Source organism: Octopus bimaculoides, chromosome 9 (assembly GCF_046866305.1).
Source record: "Octopus bimaculoides isolate indiv1 chromosome 9, ASM4686630v1, whole genome shotgun sequence".
Classification (NCBI taxonomy): domain Eukaryota; kingdom Metazoa; phylum Mollusca; class Cephalopoda; order Octopoda; family Octopodidae; genus Octopus; species Octopus bimaculoides.
The window spans coordinates 35,433,728-35,456,135 of record NC_142936.1 but is presented as its reverse complement, the minus strand read 5'-3'; the positions used below and the strand labels follow the sequence as shown (position 1 = coordinate 35,456,135).

Below are 22,408 nucleotides of genomic sequence, written 5' to 3'. Positions count from 1 at the left end.
AAGGGTCATTTGCATGCGGTGTGTAGGAAAAAACAACATCAGCAACGCAATGGCCATTCACAAACTCCCGTGAAAAGAATCACAAAAGCTGAGCTAGTCAAGGCGATCCTAGGTGAAGTTTCCCGAGACACTCACAGTTTAATTGTGCCAGTAACAATCCAGAACAGACTGTTCACAATGGAATTGGACACTGCTACTACAGGCAATTTTGTTTCCTTGTCAGTCTGGAAACAACTTGGAAGACCAAAGCTGCAAGATGTCAAGCATCGCTATGAATCTGCCAGCAAGCACAACCTGCCTGTTCTAGGAACTTTCATGGGCCAAACCAAGGATCCAACAACTGGTAAGCAGGATCTTATACCTTACATAGTCACCAAGATCTCTGATCTTAATTTGCTGGGTCGGAATGCTATCCAGACTCTGGGAATTTCCGTAGACACTGCTCTAGGTTTGAAAAGGATAGACAGCCAAGCTAAGAGGGAAGGTGCAGAAGGGATGTATCCAAAGACCTCAAGCGAGCCCTATGTTTCCCTGCAGCAAGATTGTAACAACATGTGTGATGAATTTCCAGATCTTTTCAAACAAGAATTGGGATGTCTCAAGAACTTTGAACTGGAAGTGAAGTTCAAATCGGACGCAACACCAGTCTTTCACAAGGCACGTCCGGTCCCATTTGCTCTTCATGATGACCTGGCCAAAGGTTACGAAGAAGGCATCGCCAAGGGAATCTGGAAGCCTGTTCAATTCAATGAATACGGAACGCCAGTGGTACCGATTCGTAAAGCACACGCTTCAAGCAACCTGAAGCCCAAACTACGGATTTGTGGTGACTACTCTGTGGGAATTAATGACCAACTTGCTGATCACCGTCATCCAATGCCACTCCCTGCTGAACTGATGCAGAAACTCGGAGGTGGATTCAGATATACAAAGATAGACCTTGCTGATGCCTATAATCAGATCAAACTGGCTCCAGAAAGTCAACGCAGACTCGCACTCAGCACTCACCGTGGAGTACTCCTGCAACAACGACTCCCTTTCGGAATCAAGTCAGCACCTGGTTACTTTCAGGAGATCATGGAAAACCTGACCCATGATCTACCTGGAGTGGCCGTCTTCCAGGATGACATGCTCGTCAGTGGGAAAGATGCAAACAGTCACTTAAACAACCTAAAGTGTCTGCTCACATGTCTAAGCGACAATGGACTCAGATGTCGCCGTGAAAAGTGCCAGTTTGCACTACCCAGTGTAGAATACCTTGGACACATTTTGTCGGCTGAAGGGATCACTAAGGGATCCAAAGTCGAAGCAGTCTTAAAGATGCCATCTCCAATGAACGAATCAAGCTTGAAATCTTTCCTAGGTTCAGTTCAGTTTTATGGAAAGTTTATCCCAAACCTAGCCAGTATAGCAGAGCCACTCTATTGCCTTACAAAAAAGTCAACTATTTGGAAGTGGGGAGATGAGGAACAGTCAGCTTTTGATCACTGGAGCAGTCCTTTTGATCATTGGAGCAGTCCTGTTTCACCGCTATCCTGATGGAAGCGAGCGCCCAATATCCAATATGTCCAAGACTCTCACTTATGCACAGCGTAACTACAGTCAAATTCAAAAGGAAGCCCTAGCTATCATATTTGGCTTGCAGAAGTTTTACCAATATTTGTACGGTCGTAAATTCGTACTCGTGACTGACCACAAGCCACTGACATCACTATTCAGTCCGAGGAAAGGGACGCCACTTCTCGCTGCTAACAGACTAGCACGATGGGCCCTGTGGCTGAACCAGTTTGACTACACCATTGAATATCGGAAATCAGCAGATCATGGCAATGCTGATGCCCTCAGTCGCTTGCCATTCGGTGATGACAACGACTTTGACAGAAAGGAAAATGGTGAAGACATAGACATGGTGTGTGCCATCAAAGCTCTTAGTATTCAAGTCCAACCTGTGGATGCTAACGTCCTCCGTCAAGAGTCAGGGAAAGATCCAGTGATATCTACAGTGATGCGCTACATCCGTGAAGGCTGGCCACCAAAGAACATGGAGATCAATGACGAAGTCAACAAGTTCCGTAAGTTATCAAACTCACTTAGTATCTGTCATGGATGCCTTATACATGGATCTAGAGTTGTGATTCCACATAGCTTGCAGCCAAAGATCCTCAATCTTCTGCATCTCGGACACTTTGGCATGGAACGCATGAAACAGCTAGCAAGAACTGCTGTATATTGGCCTGGTATCGATGCTGCTATAGAGATAGCCAGTCGACGATGTGATTCATGTAACGAACATCAAAGGCAGCCATCTAAGCCTCCAGTTCACCCATGGATGTTACCAGAAAAGCCGTGGAGTCGCTTACATCTGGACCATGCAATAAATTTTATGGGTAGAGATTGGATGGTGATCACAGATGCTTATTCCAAGTACCCATGCATTCATCCCACTTCCTCCACGTCCTCCAAAGCCACTTTGAATCTGCTTGAGGAAGACTTTGCGCACTTCGGATTTCCTCACACACTGGTCACCGATAACGCACCAACTTTTACGTCTGAGGAGTTCCAGAGCTGGTGCAAAGAACGCGGGATCACACACCTGACAGGGGCACCTTACCACCCAGCTACCAACGGAGCAGCGGAACGTTTGGTGCAGACCTTCAAACAAGCTCTGAGGAAGTCTTCTCTTCCGCCAACACGAGCACTTCAAGAATTCTTGATGCAGTACCGGAGAACACCGACATCCTGTGGATTCTCTCCAAGTGAACTTTTGAATCACCGGCAGATACGAACAAGGATTGATTCTCTGCTGCCATCGCCAGTACACATTGCTCAAGGCAAACAGTCTAAGGAAGCACATAAGTCTCAGGTGACTCCAAGCTCGGCTGATGTCGCTAAAATTACCAGGCAGTACAAGGCCGGAAATCCTGTGTATGCACTCTACTATGGACCTCGCCGAGACAAAGATCCCCGATGGGTACCAGCAATCATTAAGAAGTCATTGGGTACTCGCTGCTTTAACGTGAAGGTCATACCTCATGGCCTGATGTGGAGACGACACTGGGAACAGCTGCGACCGCGGTACACAACTGAGGAAGACAATGAACCTGGTGATGCAGAAAACACTGTATTTGAATTTGCAACAGATCACCCGATGGAGATCTCGGAAACTGTGCCACTAACACAAAGACAAACCAGACCCAAGACCATGTTACCCGTTCCAGAGTATGGACCAGACAACCCAAGACGGTCCAAGAGAACCCGTAAAACCCAAGAGAGACTTTGCTGTTGATACTTCTTGTGTAGCATCAATTTCAGTGGGGAGGTGTTATATGGACTGTTAGATATGTAATTCGTCTGACGTTCCGTGTGTCATGTGGTTCGTCTGAGTTCATTGTTTCATTGTTGTTGTCTTGTGGGACTGTCGTAGTAAAATGTCATTGATATATATATGGCGGACATGACTTTTGTTTATTCATAACGAACATTGGGTGAGTGCGTTCTTTGTATGTAATTGAACAATAAATGTAATAATTAAATTGTATAACTCGTTATGTTATCTCTGCGAGTCAGTCCGAGGGAAACATAACACTTTCAAACTTGGGACACTGGTAGAATGTGTCATATAAAACATCTTTTACTCTTAGTGTTGTTGAGAAAAGTTTATATTTTTAAGTTTTAGGGTTAGGGTCAGGGTTATGAGTATTTTTGCCAAATTTGGTGAAAACTTTGTGGCGGTGTATTGAACAGATTTTCACCAAATTTGGCAAAAATACTCATAACCCTGACCCTAACTCTAAAACCCTAAAGCTAAAACTAGCACAAACGCACGAACGATGTCATAAATAACAGTACCGCCGATAGTTGTTGTTGACAAACGGCACTAATTTTATTCAAGGGAAAAGATCCCATCACACCGCCACAACGTTTTGTTGACAATCCACAGCAGTAATTGTTTTCACCTCAATAGACGTCAGTGATTGGTTGAAATTACAGAAATACGACAACTTTTAACATGAAATAACTTCGAATATAAAATTTTTTCTCTGTTCCATAAGACAAAATATACAAGTATACGAAGTTTTAAAGTGTTTCGGTAGAAAACAATAAATAAAAAATGGTGTCCGCCAACTCAGAAAGATGCATTTTTTAAAACTAATCAGTATGAAACTTCGTATACTGGTGTAATTTCTCACGCTGAACACTGTTTACTTTCAACATTTTTGACAAAATTTTGCATTTCAGAAGTTATTTCGTGTTAAATTGTCGCATTTGGGTAACTTTAACCAATCAACGACGTGTATTCAGCTGAAGAAAGCTACTGCTGTATGCGATAGTAATCGAAGAGCAACTTCTGGGTCATCTCTACTAAATGTCACCACTGTGTGATGGGATCTTTTCCCTTGAATAAAATTAGTGCCGTTTGTCAACAACAACTATCGGCGGTACTGTTATTTATGACATCGTTCGTGCGTTTGTGCTAGTTTTAGCTTTAGGGTTTTATTTCTGTTTACTGCCTCTGTTGCATATTACACGCTTATTTATTTATTTTGCTTTTCGATCGCTTCTTTGTTCATATGCATTTTCACCACTTGTACAAAGCACCCACTCAATTTAGTAGAGTTCTTTCCCCACTGTATTCATTGGAAATTTGGAGCTGACCACTTGCAAGCTTAATAAATGTAGTTTATATAATATTTTGGCTATTAGTGACACTTCACTGGACCAGTAATGGAAACTGATGAGACAAAGGCTCGGCTGTTGGATCACAAAGAGAAAATGAAATGATACACATAAACAGGAAATTTAGAATAAAATACAACAGGATAAAGTAAACTCAGAAAGATGCATTTTTTAAAACTAATCAGTATGAAACTTCGTATACTGGTGTAATTTCTCACGCTGAACACGGTTTACTTTCAACATTTTTGACAAAATTTTGCATTTCAGAAGTTATTTCGTGTTAAATTGTCGCATTTGGGTAACTTTAACCAATCAACGACGTGTATTCAGCTGAAGAAAGCTACTGCTGTATGCGATAGTAATCGAAGAGCAACTTCTGGGTCATCTCTACTAAATGTCACCACTGTGTTCTATTTTATTTCTGTTTACTGCCTCTGTTGCATATTACACGCTTATTTATTTATTTTGCTTTTCGATCGCTTCTTTGTTCATATGCATTTTCACCACTTGTACAAAGCACCCACTCAATTTAGTAGAGTTCTTTCCCCACTGTATTCATTGGAAATTTGGAGCTGACCACTTGCAAGCTTAATAAATGTAGTTTATATAATATTTTGGCTATTAGTGACACTTCACTGGACCAGTAATGGAAACTGATGAGACAAAGGCTCGGCTGTTGGATACAAAGAGAAAATGAAATGATACACATAAACAGGAAATTTAGAATAAAATACAACAGGATAAAGTAAAATTAGAAGTCATATTTTCCCTCTTTTTGTCCTCTGTCCCGTACACCTAAAAGGGAGGCGAGACTATTTTAGATCTGTTTGTTGGTAATTGAGTCATAAAAAGAAAAAAATGAATTTTCGACGATCACATTTTCCGTAATACTTTCAGATTTGTAATTATCTCAATACTTCCCGCTCAGCTACACAAGAACCTCTCCGTGTATACGTGTATGTATGTAAGTGTACATATGCATACATGTATTTTGGGTAATTGTGCAGCCAAGGGTTAATAAATGAGTAAATAAAAATTAAGGGGGAGATAACTAGTTATTATTTACTTTGGAATTGATCAGAATGACACGTGGAAGACTAGCGGGACCGCAATTCATCGTTCCAGAAATTCAAATCGTCAACCGTGAATTAATCTTGGCATATCACCCATTTAGCCGAATCACGAGACAAGATTTTTCAGTGGTTAGCACGGCGTCGTCTAATTATGCATTTATACACGTGCGAAAATTGTAATTCGCTGTTACCTTACTACAGCATTTGTTGCTTAACAGTAAGTTGACTTACTAGTTATCTCCGTCTTAATTTTTATTTACTCTCTAAATTGAACAATTACCGTATTTTGTATATTTTCTTATTAATAGATTGATTTATTTGAGTCAGAGAATTTGTGAAAGAGCATATTTATTTCGGTTAATATAAAAACCTTCACCCGTTAACAAAAACAAAAAATAATCCGGCCTGCTTGAGGTTAACAACTGTATAGAAAACGAATTTGCACAAACGAACCTGCGGAGAGGACTTTCGGAAAATTCACAAGATCCGCTTTTTCCGTCATAACTTTCGCGAAAATGAATATATATTGATTTATTATTATTTTTTTTTTTTCAGAAACCCACGTTTTTGGTTATGGAGTATCCGATTCTGAAAATTTTTTTTTCAAAAATCGCATTTTCAAAATTTCAATTCTCCGGCCTTGGCCTTCAAGCAGGCTATCCACATGCTAGAAAGAGCAGCCAAATCTCACAAAACTGCGATAACATAATGAAAGAAATATGTAATCAATCTACTCACCTTTTTACAAAGACTTCTCTCAGAGTAATTTCCCGCAGAAATATGACACAGTAATTCATGTGAAATTAATGGGTTTTTTAAAAACTTTTTTCGAATTTTTTTTTCAATCAGTCTACATGGGAAAATACGGAGATTAAGAATATGGAAAAAATAAACAGAAATTCAAATTTTAATTTCAAATTTTTTATGAAAAACTCTGACCCAAAATTCCCCCCTCCCCGTCATCCCGCTGTCTAAAAGTGAACATGAACGGTTGTTTTATCTGTTTCTGTATGCGTTATAGTGAAACAGTAAAAGGATCGCAGCAGCGCCCGGTCACTAAAACGAAAAAAAAAAAACAGCCTATTGGTGTTCATTATGCTATCGCAGGTTTGTGAGATTTGGCTGTTATTTTCTAGCATGTGGATAGCCTGCTTGAATGCCAAGGCCGTAGAATTGGGAAGGGAGGGGATTTGGGGTATATATATGTGTGTGTGTGTGTACCATCATCATCATCGTTTAACGTCCGCTTTCCATGCTAGCATGGGTTGGACGATTTGACTGAGGACTGGCAAGCCAGAAGGCTGCACCAAGCTCCAATCTGATCTGGCAGAACCTCTACAGCTGGATGCCCTTCCTAAAGCCGACCACTCAGAGAGTGTAGTGGGTGCTTTTACGTGCCACCGGCACGAGGGCAAGTCACACGGTACTTGCAACGGCCACGCTCAAAATGGTGTTTTTTACGTGTCACCTGCACGGGAGCCAGTCCAACGGGATTGGCAATGGCCTCGCTTGAATGATTTTCTAACATACCACCAGCACAAGTGCTAGAAGGCTATATGTATGTATATATATATATATATATATATATATGCCAGTATGCTCCGATGGATGTGTAATGTCAGTGTGCATACTAGACAGAGTGTAAGTACCTTGAGAGAAAAGTTGAACCGAAGGAGCATCAGTTGTAGTGTGCAAGAAAGACAATTGCGCTGGTATGATCATGTGGCGAGAATGGATGAGGATAGCTGTGTGAAAAAGTGCCACACCCTAGCAGTTGAGGGGACCTGTGGAAGAGGTAGGCCCAGGAAGACCTGGGATGAGATGGTGAGGCACGACCTTCGAACATTGGGCCTCACCGAGGCGATGATTTCTGACCGAGACCTTTGGAAATATGCTGTGCGTGAGAAGACCTGGCAAGCCAAGTGAGACCTAAATCAAAGGCCTCTGCCAAGGTTGTAGCCAACCCACCTATGCGTACCTTCCTTCATTGGACACTAAACTCCGCTTGCGAAGACCTGTTGGGGCAAGCGAAAGCAAAATCGTGATGGCACCTGTGCCCAGCGTCACCTTCCTGGCACTTGTGCTGGTGACACGTGTAAAGACATTTGAGCGAGATTGCTGCCAGTGCCACTGGACTGGCTCCTGTGCAGGTGGCACGTAAAATGCACCATTTTGAGTGTGGACGATGCCAGTACCGCCTGATTGGCCTTCGTGCCGGTGACACATAAAAGCACCCACTACACTCTCGGAGTGGTTGGCATTAGGAAGGGCATCCAGCTGTAGAAACTCTGCCAAATCAGATTGGAGCCTGGTGTAGCCATCTGGTTCACCAGTCCTCAGTCAAATCGTCCAACCCATGCTAGCATGGAAAGCAGACGTTAAACAATGATGATGATGATGATATGTGTCCTCTAACTCAACTGTTTCTCGTTCGCTGGTGATTTTTACCCGCATTTCTCGGGAGTGGCCATGGGAACGAGAATGGGCCCCAATTATGCGAATGTGGGCTACGTTGAGGCCCAAATATTCTCAAGTTTCACGGATCCCACTCCTGAACTATACGGCCGTTATATTGACGACTGTATCGATGCGACCTCACTCTCCCCCAAACATCTAGACTCCTTTCTCTTTTGACAGATCTTTCCATCGTTCCCTCCACTTCTCCTGCTCTATCTCTGATACCACTGTCTCCTTGATATTTCGGTCAGCATTCATCACTCCACTCTCACCACCTTCATCCACTACAAACACGCAGACTCACTCTCATACCTCAACTTCTCCTCCTCCCACCCTAAACACACCAAGCTTTCCATCCCCTATTCCCAATTCCTCCGTCTACGCAGGCTCTGTAGTGACGACCATGACTTTGAGACTCAGTCTCAGCTCATGGCTCGCCACATCATTCTATGTGGATATCCCCTCACTACTATCCACACTGCCCTTGCCAGAGCACGCTCTGTGGATCATGCATCTGCTCTCTCCCCCCGCACCCGCCCTGCTGTCTCCCGTTTCCCCTCACCTACCACCCCACCTCTCAAATGCACCATTCTTTGAGCCTTCTGGCGACTCCAGTCCAACCCCTCCACTTCACCCATCTTCCCTAAACAATCCCTTCCCTCCAAATAAGCCCACAACCTACAAGACCTCTTGGTCTAAAGCTTCTTCCCTAACCCAACCTCCCAACCCGACTTGTTCCTCTGCTCCTGCTCACGCTTTCACACTTGCGCTTACCTCTCCAACACCACCCTCCTCACCAGCGCCCATTATCAACCCTATCACATTACCGACTCCTTCACCTGCACTTTTACCAATGTCATTTACTGCATCTCCTACTCTCTCTGCCCTTCTCTATACATTGGGCAAACGGGACGCCGCTTGGCTGACTTGTTCGCAGAACACCTCCGAGACATCCGATTCGGTAATGATACCCCGATCTCGCGCCATTTCCACTCTACCGGTCACTCTTTGCAACACCTGTGTGTGATCGGATTGTCATTGCACAGGGGCCATTCGGACTCCCGTTTGCCCCGTGAACAGGGATTAATCTTCTCTCTGCGCTCCTTTGCACTACATGGGCTCAACTCTCCTCCTCTCTCCCCCTCACACCTACTTCCTCCCATCTACTTCTCCTCTCTTGCTCTGACTCTTCTCTTCTCTTCACTCTTACCCACCTTCTCCCGTCCCCCTTCATCGTCACCCCTCCCTCCTAACCCCACCTTCCCTATCCATCCCATCCCACACCTCACACCCACTCCCACATACTCCACCCTCAGCCTAACCCACACCCCACCCTTGCTTCCCCCACCTCCCAACACAATCACACCACTACACCATACTACACAACACCACATCACATTACACCACTATGCACAAACTAGCACTGACCACTTCCCAGCCTCACATACACATGCTTACACCTACACACATGCACACGTCAAGGTCACCAGCCCTCTTCTATACACATACATACTTTCTTATACACATGCACGTGCACCACTACTTTATTATCTCCCTTTCTTTCTGCTCTCCTATGTGACCCCTCTGTCCGGCATTCACCATGATAGATCACTAGCCACTACAAATTCTTTATTTTCTCTCCTTGTTTGTGTCTGTATTTCTTTCTGTGGAAGAGTGTAGGCTCGAAACATTAAAGACTTTTTCACTTCCCTAACATTAAACTAATACATCTGTTTGTTGTCTACACCACCTGTCTTCGTCCTTTGTTTTTTTTGTGAATTCTTTTTTTTATATATATATGTATATATATATATATATATATATATGTGAAGGGGTTTGTATGATTGTGTATAGAGGAATATATTATTCAAAAGAATTCCAACTCTGTTTTTTTATGTTTTATTTATCATCATCATCGTTTAACGTCCGCTTTCCATGCTAGCATGGGTTGGACGATTTCACTGAGGACTGGTGAACCAGATGGCTACACCAGGCTCCAATCTGATTTGGCAGAGTTTCTACAGCTGGATGCCCTTCCTAACGCCAACCACTCCGTGAGTGTAGTGGGTGTTTTTATGTGCCGCCGGCACAAAGGCCAGTCAGGCAGTACTGGCAACGGCCATGCTCAAAATGGTGTATTTTATGTGCCGCCTGTACAGGAGCCTGTCCAGCGGCACTGGCAACGATCTCGCTCGAATGTCTTTACACGTGCCACCGGCACAAGTGCCAGGAAGGCAACGCTCTGGCACAGGTGCCATCACGTTTTCGCTTGCCCCAACAGATGTTCGCAAGCGGAGTTTAGTGTCCAATGAAGGAAAGGTATGCATAAGTGGGCTGGCTACACCCTGGCAGAGGCTTTGGATTTAGGTCTCACTTGGCTTGCCGGGTCTTCTCACGCAAAGCATATTTCCAAAGGTCTCGGTCAGAAGTCATCGCCTCGGTGTGGCCCAATGTTCGAAGGTTGTGCCTCACTACCTCATCCCAGGTCTTCCTGGGCCTACTTCTTCCACAGGTTCCCTCAACTGCTAGGGTGTGGCACTTTTTCACACAGCTATCCTCATCCATTCTCGCCACATGATCATACCAGCACAATTGTCTCTCTTGCACACCACAACTGATGCTCCTTCGGTTCAACTTTTCTCTGAAGGTACTTACACTCTGTCGGGTATGCACACTGACATTACTCATCCATCGGAGTATACTGGCTTCATTCCTTGCGAGCTTACGCATTTCCTCAGCAGTCTACATTAATATTATAAGAATATAAATAAAACATAAAAAACAGACACTTGGAATTCCTTTGAATAATATCTATATATATATATATATCTATCTATATATATATATATATATATATATATATATATATATATACACACATATATTTGTTGTTGAAAAATTGATATTTTACAAACAAATTTTTTTCAGAATCCTAATCTTCGTATTTTTCTACGTATAAACAAAAAAAAAAATAAATAGATAAAAAAACTCCAGAAAAAATGAAAAAATGAAGGCGGGGAATTGAAGTTTTGAAAATGCGGTTTAAAAAGTTTTTTTCAGAATCGGATATTCCATAATCAAAAACGTGGGATTCCGTAAAAACAAAAAAGAAAATCAATAAATAACCATTTTTGCGAAAGTTATGACGGAAAAATCGGATCTTGTGAATTTTCGGAAAGTCCTCTCTCCTGGTTCGTTTGCGCAATTTTTTTTTTTTTTTGTCATATTCGTTTTCTACATCCAGCAGGCTGGGTTATTATTATTATTATTTTTTTTTTTTTTTTTGTTAACGAGTGAAAATCTTTATATTAACCATTTCTTTCATTATTACCCATATGGGACTAAACATAGAGGAGACAAACAAGGACAGACAAAGGGATTAAGTCGATTACATCGACTCCAGTTATTTAATCTACCCCGATAAGGATGAAAGGGAAAGCATAAAGTTTTTTTTTTTTTAGAGACTAGTAGGTTATTTCCGGTATTTCAAGCGAAAGTTATATTATTGCCCTTTGTATGTTTGGCTTTTTCTAAGAATTCTCTTTAGTGTTTATTTTTACTTAACTACATCTTTTCTCCAAATGTATTGTTTGTAATTTAGGTAAGTTCTGTTTTTAGAAGAAATTTATAAAAGTTATCCCGCATTTACTTATTTAATTACATAAAGCATTTTCATACGATAAGTGTATATAGATCGTTATAAAACGAATGTATTATTTCACAAACTTTTTGGGCAAAAGTAAAGAATACACACAGCCGAAAACGGTGGTGTACGTACTCTTTACCTCCGCCACTTTTTTTTTAAAGAGTTAATTCTAAAGATACATACACTGTCATTAATACTTGCTGTTTTATTGATCGTAGCGTTACGATTTATTGTATTAAAAGTGATGTTGCAATTATTTGTAATTGGCAGTTTCAAGAATCTCGCCTCCACGTGCTTATAGTCGTCAAACAAACTTCTACCTGGTCGCGCGACTTGCTAAAAATAACAGCCAAATTTTCTCGAGGGACACTGGCTATTTTTGGCGGAGTTTCGGATCAGCTTTCATTTTACAATAGTAAACTGAAAAGAGCCGAGGCATAACTACAGATTTCTCCCCCCCCCCCCCGCCACCACGACCATTCGATGATCATAACCTTCAGAAAAATGAATATTTTTTAATGAAATTTTCTACGAATATGTGTTATATCATGTAGATTCCGAATATACAAAACTTTTGGGGAAAAGTGTTTTAGGAGGGGTGGGGTGGAGAATTTCGGAAAATTCACTGGCCTCCACTTCAATTCGTCTTAACTTTCAAGAAAATAGATATTTTTTTATGAAATTTTCTACAAATATACCTCGAACTATGAAGATTCCGAGAACATAGGAATTTTGGGAGAAAACAATTGGGTGTTACTTTTGAGGACCGTTCCCCACTCGAGGGTGTTTCGGAACAAGTCATTTTTCTGAAAGTTATGATCATCGAATGTCGTGGGGGCGGGCAGGAATCTGTAGTTATGCCAGAACCAAAAATACAAACAGTAGCAAGTATAACAGAATACAATACAAAAATGAATTTCAGGACAATATTTTTTAAGAAACAAGCAATGATGCTTCGGGTTCCCCAAATATGTATTATCAAGTTTTTTTAAACATAAATAATATGCTTAACATGAGTAAGTGTCTTATTGACAGAGGTGTACTCAACTTCAAAAGTTTTTTAATGATTTCTCTATGGAGTTCACCAATTGATCTTATGTAGTGGTTGTACCACTAAATTCTCTTTGAGAGTTATAGACAGGGTTTCTTGTTTTATCGCCTATACAACAACAATTTAGTGGAGTCTCTCCTCTATTAGATCAAACATTGGAATTCTCGTTTATGAGGTGTTGCATGGGGTAATTAAGCCAGAATTCTGCCGATCAAACGTTACTTTCCTACTTGTAGTTTAATGCACATATAGTTAAGTATACAAATTTGAAGCATTATTGTGTTTAATGACGTTTGTAATTGTATTGTCATTTTGGTTTCTACTTGTATTTTACGCCTATAATATGCAGGGATCACTGGGGATACATCGCCAAACGTAAACTTGGATAAGCAAAGCAAGAGAACGAGATGGAATAGTCATGGTCAGAACGGTTTTGATCATAGGTTTATTCAGTCTGTGCTAAACTATGGCTAAACAATCATAACTAGTGTCAGCAAGAAGTAAAAAAACCTCACCAACTTTAGTTCCTGTATCTACATGATGATCACCAATATGGACTCCTAATTTCCTACGTTACAGTTATTTTCTACATGTTGAGACCATGAAAACATCCTTCAATGGCAAGATGACAACCTAATTTAATTTAATAGTGTGTGTGTGAGAAGATAAAATTGGTAACGGGCAAGATTAGCTTTGTGTTAGGTGAGTATTTGTTGGGTGCTAAAGTACTTTATAACTCAGTCATGGCTAAGTAGAAGATTGTGTTCAGGAAAGCTCCTCAGTGAGGGTGAGGCTTAAAATCTTGTAATATAATATTCTATAGCCATGCTACATGGCAGTGAAACATGGGCCGTGACTGCTGAGGACATGCGCAAGCTCGCAAGGAATGAAGCCAGTAAGCTCCGATGGATGTGTAATGTCAGTGTGCATACTTGACAGAGTGTAAGTACCTTGAGAGAAAAGTTGGACCTAAGAAGCATCAGTTGTGGTGTGCAAGTATGGTCATGTAGCGAGAATGGATAAGGATAGCTGTGTGAAAAAGTGTGACACCGTTGAGGGAACCTGTGGAAGAGGAACACCTGGGATGAGGTGATGAAGCACAACCTTCGAACATTAGGCCTCACCGAGGCAATGACTAGTGACCGAGACCTTTGGAAATATGCTGTGTGTGAGAAGACCCGGCAAGCCAAGTGAGACCATAACCCGTGGCCTTTGCCAGGGGTGTAGCCAGCCCACTTATGCGTACCTCTCCTTCATTGGACACTAAAACTACACTTGCGAAGACGTGTTGAGACAAGTGAAATCGAAATCGAACCAAACTCGATGACTGGCACCCATGCCAGTAGTGCACTAACAACACCATCTGAGCGTGATCATTGCTAGAGCAGCTGTCTTGTTCCTGTGGCACATGAAAAGCACCATTTGAGTGTGATCGTTACCAGCGTTGCCTTACTGGCACGGAAAAACATTCAAGCAAGGTCGTTGCCAGTGCCACTGAACTGGCTCCTGTGCAGGTGGCACGTAAATAACACCATTTAAGCATGGCCGTTGCCAGTACTGCCTGACTGGCCTTCGTGCCGATGGCATGTAAAAGCACCCACTACACTCTCAGAGTGGTTAGCGTTAGGAAGGGCATCCAGTTGTAGAAACTCTAGTTCGCCAGTCCTTAGTCAAATCGTCCATCCCATGATAGCATGGAAAGCGGACATTAAACGATGATGATGATGATGAACTGTAGTATGGTCAAAATGACATCACAATATCTGAGCTTCTTCTTTTGATGAAAAAACACTCAGCTCTAAATTTGAAATAACACTTTTTACTCAAGTCTTACACTGATGTTAATACTTATATGTAACTATCATACTTCTATTCTGAGTGTTGAAATTAATCTTTTATTCATCACAGTGGGTTTTTTTCTGTAGCCTTGTGCTAAACTTCTCGTTAGCTAAATTAAAAAAGAGTGGCAGTTATATAGCATCCAGGTAACCTCTGACAAAATCATGTCTTATCATAATACAAATACACAATTTCTATTTGGGATGTAAATTAATGTGATAACTCCATATCTATTCCCTTCTTGCTATCCTATAATCAAATTGTTTTTGCCAGTTACTGTTAGAAACATTTAACAACTGATTCCAATGGGGTTCTAACAATTCCTCATGGTTTCTGCCTTTAACAAATTGTACATTATTGAAAAACTTTCTAGTTAAATACTAATCAGGTTGATTTATCTCAAATATATTCATGATAATACGGATTAATTATAAATGATTGCCTCTCTTAACACCTTGTTTCTTTCTCCATTCTGTTTCATTGAAATACAAATTTACTACATTTCTATGTTCCCTTCTAGATAGATTTGAGAAAAATAAAAAGATATCCTCAGTTTCAGCACAGTTTTGATTTTGAGTTTGGCATGAAAATGAACTCCAGTCTTGAATTAGATATTTTTGTTTACTTTGCAACATGTCCAAATGGAAGTCTGTGTGAACCTTTCTCTTTTTAGTCATATTGTATTTTTTCAATTTATATTTTTACATTAATACCTTCCACACTACTGTCTGTACTTATTTACATTCCCTTATTTATTATGCATAATGTCAATGTGCATATACAACAGAATGTAAGTAACTTAAGAGGAAAACTGGGTACACATAGCATCAGATGTAGTATACAAGAGAGATTATTGCACTGGTATGGCCATGTAATGCATATGAATGAAGACAGCTGCATCAAGAGGTGCCAATCTCAAATTGTTGAAAGAACATGTGGAAGGGGTAGACCCAGGAAGACATGGGACGAAGTGGTGAAAAAGGATCTACAGATGTTGAGACTCACATACCTGATGACAGGGGACTAAGTCTCCCAGTGGTTTGCTGTGCTTGAAATGACATGTCAAGCTAAGTAAAAGCATGGTTGTCTTTGCATACAGGCTGTTCCCTGCATTGCTCTCCAGCTAAGCATTCCTAACCTTTTGGGCTCATGAGTGCTAGTGTTATGTAAACACTCCTGTGCTGGTGCTGCATTTAAAGCACCTAGTATACTCTGTAAAGTACTTGGTGTTAGGAAGGGCATCCAGCCATAGAAACCATGCCAAAACAGACATGGAGCCTGAACAGCCCTTCAATTGGAAAGCAGACATTAAATGAAGATGATGATGAGGAGGATTAAATATTATGATTAATACTTATGCATAGTTTTCTTTCTTTTACAGATTTTACATTGTATGTGTGGCAGAGAAAACAAATGACAGTGCTGAATGACCAATATTTTTGACATCAGAATTGTAGTACAATGGGTGTCACAGGACTTGCTTCCTTTGTTAAATCACAGCAATGTTTTGATAACAAATATAGGTTGCATGATTGCAAGATAGTTATTGATGCTAACAATTTGTATCATTTTATATATCATCATCATAAAGTACCTTACCGATGTGGTGGAGATTATCATTTATTCGTTGCTAAAATCAAAATGTATTTTAAGACCTTTGAAACTTGCAATATATCACCTTATCTTGTATTTGATGGTGGTTATGAAACCGATAATCGAAAATTAAATACATGTCTCTCTAGAGCTCGTCAGCGCATACATATGTCCCAGTCTCTGGCACGAGGAGGATCTGGAAGTGTTACACCAGCTCTGACTTCTCAAACATTTCTCAATGTTATAAAAGATCTTGGCATTCCTTGTGTTGTAGGAGATTTTGAAGCAGATAGTCAACTCATGCTTTTGGCTAACCAATGGAATTGTCCAGTGCTTAGCAACGACAGTGATTTTTACATTTATGATGTAACTGGAGGATTTATAACGTTGGACAGTGTAGATTACAACCCCAAATCATTCAAAGAAGAAAGTTCTGGCAAAATGTACAAGTTTTTGGAATGTCAAATTTATTTCTGCAAAAATTTCATTGATTTGTTTCCCGGACTGGATAAAAGTTTACTGCCACTTTTTAGTACACTTTGTGGGAATGATTATGTTAGTTCCAAAGGAGTGTTTGATAAATTTTTTTGCAATATAAAGAAAGCTCCAGATAATTTTGGTCTGAATATTGCTCGTCGCAATCAAAATACTATGTTTCTTTCACTTTTATATTGGCTCCATAATCAAAGTTCCATTGAAGAAGCTATTACAAATATTTTGAATTTTTTCAAAATTGCAGAGAGGAAAAAATTGCAAACATTAATAAGTAAATCAGTTACTAGTTATATTAGTGTGGAATCTTCTTTTGATATGAAAGAATATTTTGAAACAGACAAGTTAGTTTTTAAATCACCAGGTTTCAAAAAGTTTTGTCACAACTGTATTCTACCAGAATGGTTCATTCACAGATTAAAAAGATGTCAACTTTCTGTATCATTTCTTAATTTAGTGCGCTTACGGCGAATCATTCTAATGAGTCAGATTGAACATATGAGTTATCCATCTGTCTACGAATGTTCCACTTATATCAGACAAGTTATATATGGTATTTTACTTCTTGATAATGTTGAAAAAGAATCAATTAAGAAATTATTTATTGAAGAATATGACAGAGTTGACTGTAACTATAAAAAGAAAAAAATTAATCCAGTTTTTACCATTCCAAACTTTGGGCCTCTCCCATCAGTGAGTGACATTTCATCAGCCACTCTTGATATGAAATGCCACATTATGTTGTTAACCTTAGGTTCAAACTTGGAGTTTTTAAAAGAATTTCCTGAAGAGTTAAAAATAGTTGCTATTACCATTGTGTATTGGGTGAAGAATGCTAACCCTCAAATTCATAAAGCTATGGTGACAGCTTTGGTTGTATGCAATATATATTTGTGGATAAAAATTTCAAAGGATAAAACAGAGACAAAAAAAGTATTTCTTCAAAGCTCTGCTGGAAATCAGAAAAGTATGTATAAACTTATTGAAGGTGCAAGTAATGAAATTTTAAGTAAAATTAATCAAAATCTTACAAAATTCTGTGGAAACCCATCATATGATTGGAAAACTAAAATTAATACCCCTGTTGTACATAACTTCAATCAATTTCAAGTTACATTGCGCTATGTCTTACATCTGAATCAACTGCTTCAAGAACCTTTCTATGCAACAAGTCCCTCTTTCATATTTTCTGGAACATTTCTTTGCAATTTATTTCTTGAAATTTGTGGCCGTGCAAACCCTCAGGAATTCTTATCAAATTTGTTGGTTCCTGGTAGTGAGTTTGAATCTCTTTTTATTTCTTGTGATAATGCATTTCATTTGATTTTGAAACCATGCTATATTGCAGAACGGACTATGAAAAAAAAGTCTCAGAAAAAGCGAAAGAAAAAATCTCAGAAAATACACATGGCTGAGCATGAAAACTCAGATTTATCCGACAATAATTCTGAGGTGAATATTGATACTGAAAACCGGTTTAATATCCTTGCCTAAAGCTTTAAGAACTTCATATAAAATAAATTAACATTTTTATACTTCACTTTCTTTAATTCTGTTTTCAGATTTTTAAAATTTGTTATTTTATTCTTATTTCAATCATTACACTGTGGCCATGTTGGAAGACTATCGTGAAGTTTTTGTTGATCTTATCGACTCTGATACTTATCTTTTAAGCAATTGCTAACTTACCTTTACTTGATATGAAGGGTTTTTAAGGGTGACCCTGCATTAGGTTATTTAGCAGTTTTATCTGGCGCAGGAAAGATGATGGTGGAATGATGTAGTTAATAGCAGGCTTGAGTTGCAGACATTTTCACAAAATTGTCGGATTAATTGAGTTTTAATTTGTTGTACTTAAGAGAAGCAGAGATTCACTAATATTCTATGTCAAGAGGACAAGGGGATGTCCTGTTTTTTTCTTACTGTGTTTCTAGCAACCATTTTTACAATGCTAACCTAGTGCCAGGTTTTCCCATGATGGCAGTAATACACACATGTATGTTAAATTGTTGACATATACCAGAAATTTCCTCACCAGCAGTGACATAGATACCTCTGTTTAGAGGTTTAATATTGATCCAAACAGTCTTTTGGTGTTGCATCATATCCCTTTGACACTATCAAAGTCCATCCATGGATCAGGTTTGCATATGTGAGGCTGAGAACATCATGAGTTGGAAAGGAGTTTTCTCAGAAGGTATTCTGTGACTAAAAGAGGGATTGCATGCATACAGCTAACAGTCATGCAGGTTATATTTTCAGAAGGTTTCAAAATAACAATATTAACAACCAGAGTAATCTATCTTTGATTAACAACTGGGATATGCCTTTCAGTACAAAAGCAAGAAATAATCACAAAATACCTGATGCAGAAAAGGGATTTGGATGCTAGTAAACAATCTAGGTGGGATAATCAATACAGATTTTGTAGAATTAATGCTGAGGTGTCATCACGTCATAAGCTATCAGAAAATATAGTATTACCAGCCTATAAGACAATGTTGTGGCTAGAATATTGTCTAAAGAAATCTGTAGAAAGGATAATCTTGAGACAAAAATAGGAAGCTACAGTGATGTGGAGCACATAACCACGTAATATGAGAAAATACTGGTGGAATGTGTTTGTCATGACTTCAGTATAATGGAAGACCAGACGTTGATCTTGAATGAGATAAGAAACCATGCATAATATTTGAAATCTAGATGTCAACATAAATGTTAATGGTTAGTACTACATCTGAACTATGATTTTAGAGTTCTACCAATAATTATTAGAGCACTTTGTTACATGATTAACTGCTTTAATCTTGAGAAACTGGAATTTACAAAGAAAGAATACACTTAATCTCAAGATAGCAGCTACAAGCTATTAAAGTTACTGTTATAATATGTAAAACTTTTAAGAAGTTCAGTATACAATTAGAATCACATATGCATACATACACATGCATATACATCCATGCAAAGCTTCCCCGTTGATAATGTCTAAATTCCAACGAAATACAGGAATCCCCTGCACTATGAGAGTAATGAATTATTGAAAAACTTGCTGTAACGTGAAATTAATTATACTTTTGGTTTCCATGTTATGAAGGGATAAGACATTTTGACAGATGTTTTCAAAAGAATAAACAACAAAATTAAGCAACAGCCACTTTCATGTACAAAAATAATTTCTAAACATTCACAATACAATGTTTATATTTAAAAAACATTAAAGAGAAATTTGTAGGGAATAAATAAGAATCATGATATGGCAACAGGGTACATTCTTACGACAATAGATACTGTATGAGGGATGGTGATAGTTGAATGAAAATTACTGGTGGACAAGGAACATTATCTTACAGTTCATCATCATCATTTACTTAAGGGGCAAAGAACTTGTTGATATTTATGGTACATCATTTCTTTGTACAGCTCAGTGTAGGAACGAAGCTCTTGTAATATTTGTTATGTTCACAATTAGAGTTGTTTTCTGCAGACTTTTCTCCACAAGTGCCAAACCTTTAGCAATAGTTTTTGTGGTCAATTTATGTGGAATTGGTGGAATTTCCTTATTTTCATCTGTATTCTCGGCTTGCTTTTGTTCTAAAAGCATCACTTCCTTATTAGATATACTTTCTCTATAAGACACAAGCAACTCAACCACATAGTCCTTTATGACTTCTTCAAACCATTTATCATTTGCAACTGCCATATCTTTCCAAATTTGATGTAGACTTCCTGTTTTGGAAAAACATGTAAAGTAATGTACATAGTCTAGTGCAAATATTAATAGTAATAATTCTCCTAGTTGCAACGGTAGAGTTAAATTCTGCTGTCTTACCCAGAACGTAATATATAAATGTACAATAATAACTACAACTAATAATTTTTATATACATTGGTTGTTCGATTAATATGAAATGACGTCTATACAACCACATGTCCTTTAAACTTAAACATAAAGCGAATTGTACGTCATTATCCAATAAAATTTTGGAACTGAAGGAAAGTAGAATTGGGTTTAGCCTCAAATGGGAAATAATAAGAAAAGCACAGCCTTATAGAAATAGTAGATATGGGTGTGAGCTGTGCTCTATGGAAACATGAATTTTTTAAGCATAAAGATAAAGGCAACCTGATTAATAATAGATTAGACCTTAGGGTATCATGCGTACATAGTGTCACCTGTACCTTTAAATATTTTCAAAAGTAGCACTTTATTGATCTTGTGATTGTACTGATTTTGATGGATACTTACTTTTAATATTTTAGTCTGAAATTAATGCACATTGCATATATTACAATATAATAAAAGCTATATAGTATAGTAAGTTAGTGTGCTAAACAAGGTTAGTATACTATCTGTAGAAAATTTTTTTCCTGTCGAGTTGATCAAATTTCATAAGGTTTTAGTAATTACTTTATTTATCCCTTTCTTAAGGTGTTCCACCCTCCTGATCGTAGTATGTAAGTAGCCCTAATATCAGGTATGGATTAACAAACAGAAAACTTTTAAAACCTATAATATACCTCTTAGTTTATAATTAGTATATAGTTAGCATGTCCTATAACATCAATATTCCTTTAGTTAATACCAGGTATTAGTCTTTATAGATACAAGCTAAATAAGTAAATAAACAATTTTTAGTTTAACTACTTGAATTATTATACATTTTCTATAAGTCTTCTCTATTGATGTCACTAAGGTGTATATATACTTCATCAATGTTTTAGTGATTAAGCTATTTTATTCCTTTTCTATGGTATTCTACCCTACCTGATCATTTTGATACTTTATAATTGCCTTTATGAAATAAACCTAATTTTTGTACTCCTATAAATTCATACTTAGCTTATTTAACCCTTTCGTTACTAACCCGGCTGTAGCCGGCCGAAAAAATTTTTGGTTCATAAGACTGTAGTAACGCCGTGCGCATGCGTAGAATTAAACAACCAAGCGTTCCCGCTCAATTCATTCTCTTTCTTGCTGGCCAGCATAGAGCAATGGACGTGTCAAGAGTGTCTCTAACATTCGAACTCTGGAGACAGCCTCTTTACGTGTTAAGCTGTCTCTCTATATCTTTCGGACTTACGCTCGACAGCTCGCTCACACCTACATAACAACGTCCCAACAACAGAAGCTGTAACAACAAGAAGTAAAGATGTTTATATATTTACCATTTGAATAAAGTGTTGTTTAAGTTGATAGTCTGGAGTTCAGCGTTGCGTTATTTTCTTTAATTTTATAGTAGGAAAGTCAGGTATTCATCTAAAGATGTATAACCAACTTTACTATACTGGTGACCCCGGACGTGATTTGAACACGCAGCCCGCTGAGCTGCAATAACCCACATTCTACTAAAGTGGTGACCCCGGACGAAGAAAAAACACAGCATGAATTCTGGACTACCAACTTATAACTGGTGAACCCGACTACAGAACAAATACGGCCTGTTTTTTATTATGTTTTTATATGTGTCGCATTCACACTCTCACATACACATACATCTTTTATGCCACACAATAACTCTTGTTATTCATTTCATACGGTTGTTTTTTCTATCGTCTCATTACTGGTATTTACAAATTCAC

General features: G+C 38.9%; 1 protein-coding gene across 6 annotated transcripts; it reads left to right on the top strand.

The window, feature by feature from the left end:
* The first annotated feature begins 212 nt into the window (after positions 1–212).
* On the top strand, positions 213–22,024 carry LOC106874296 (single-strand DNA endonuclease ASTE1). Of its 6 annotated transcripts, none has more exons than XM_089357421.1 (2): positions 213–343; positions 16,125–22,024. In XM_089357421.1, exon 2 carries the CDS (start codon positions 16,205–16,207, stop codon positions 18,320–18,322), a length of 2,118 nt encoding a protein of 705 aa, XP_089213547.1. In that variant the 5' UTR covers positions 213–343; positions 16,125–16,204; the 3' UTR covers positions 18,323–22,024. The 6 variants fall into 6 exon arrangements, with proteins under 6 accessions (XP_089213547.1, XP_089213545.1, XP_014777462.2 ...); XM_089357419.1 differs by lacking the exon at positions 213–343 and adding an exon at positions 3,407–3,485; XM_014921976.3 differs by lacking the exon at positions 213–343 and adding an exon at positions 5,753–5,967.
* Positions 22,025–22,408: the final 384 nt, after the last annotated feature.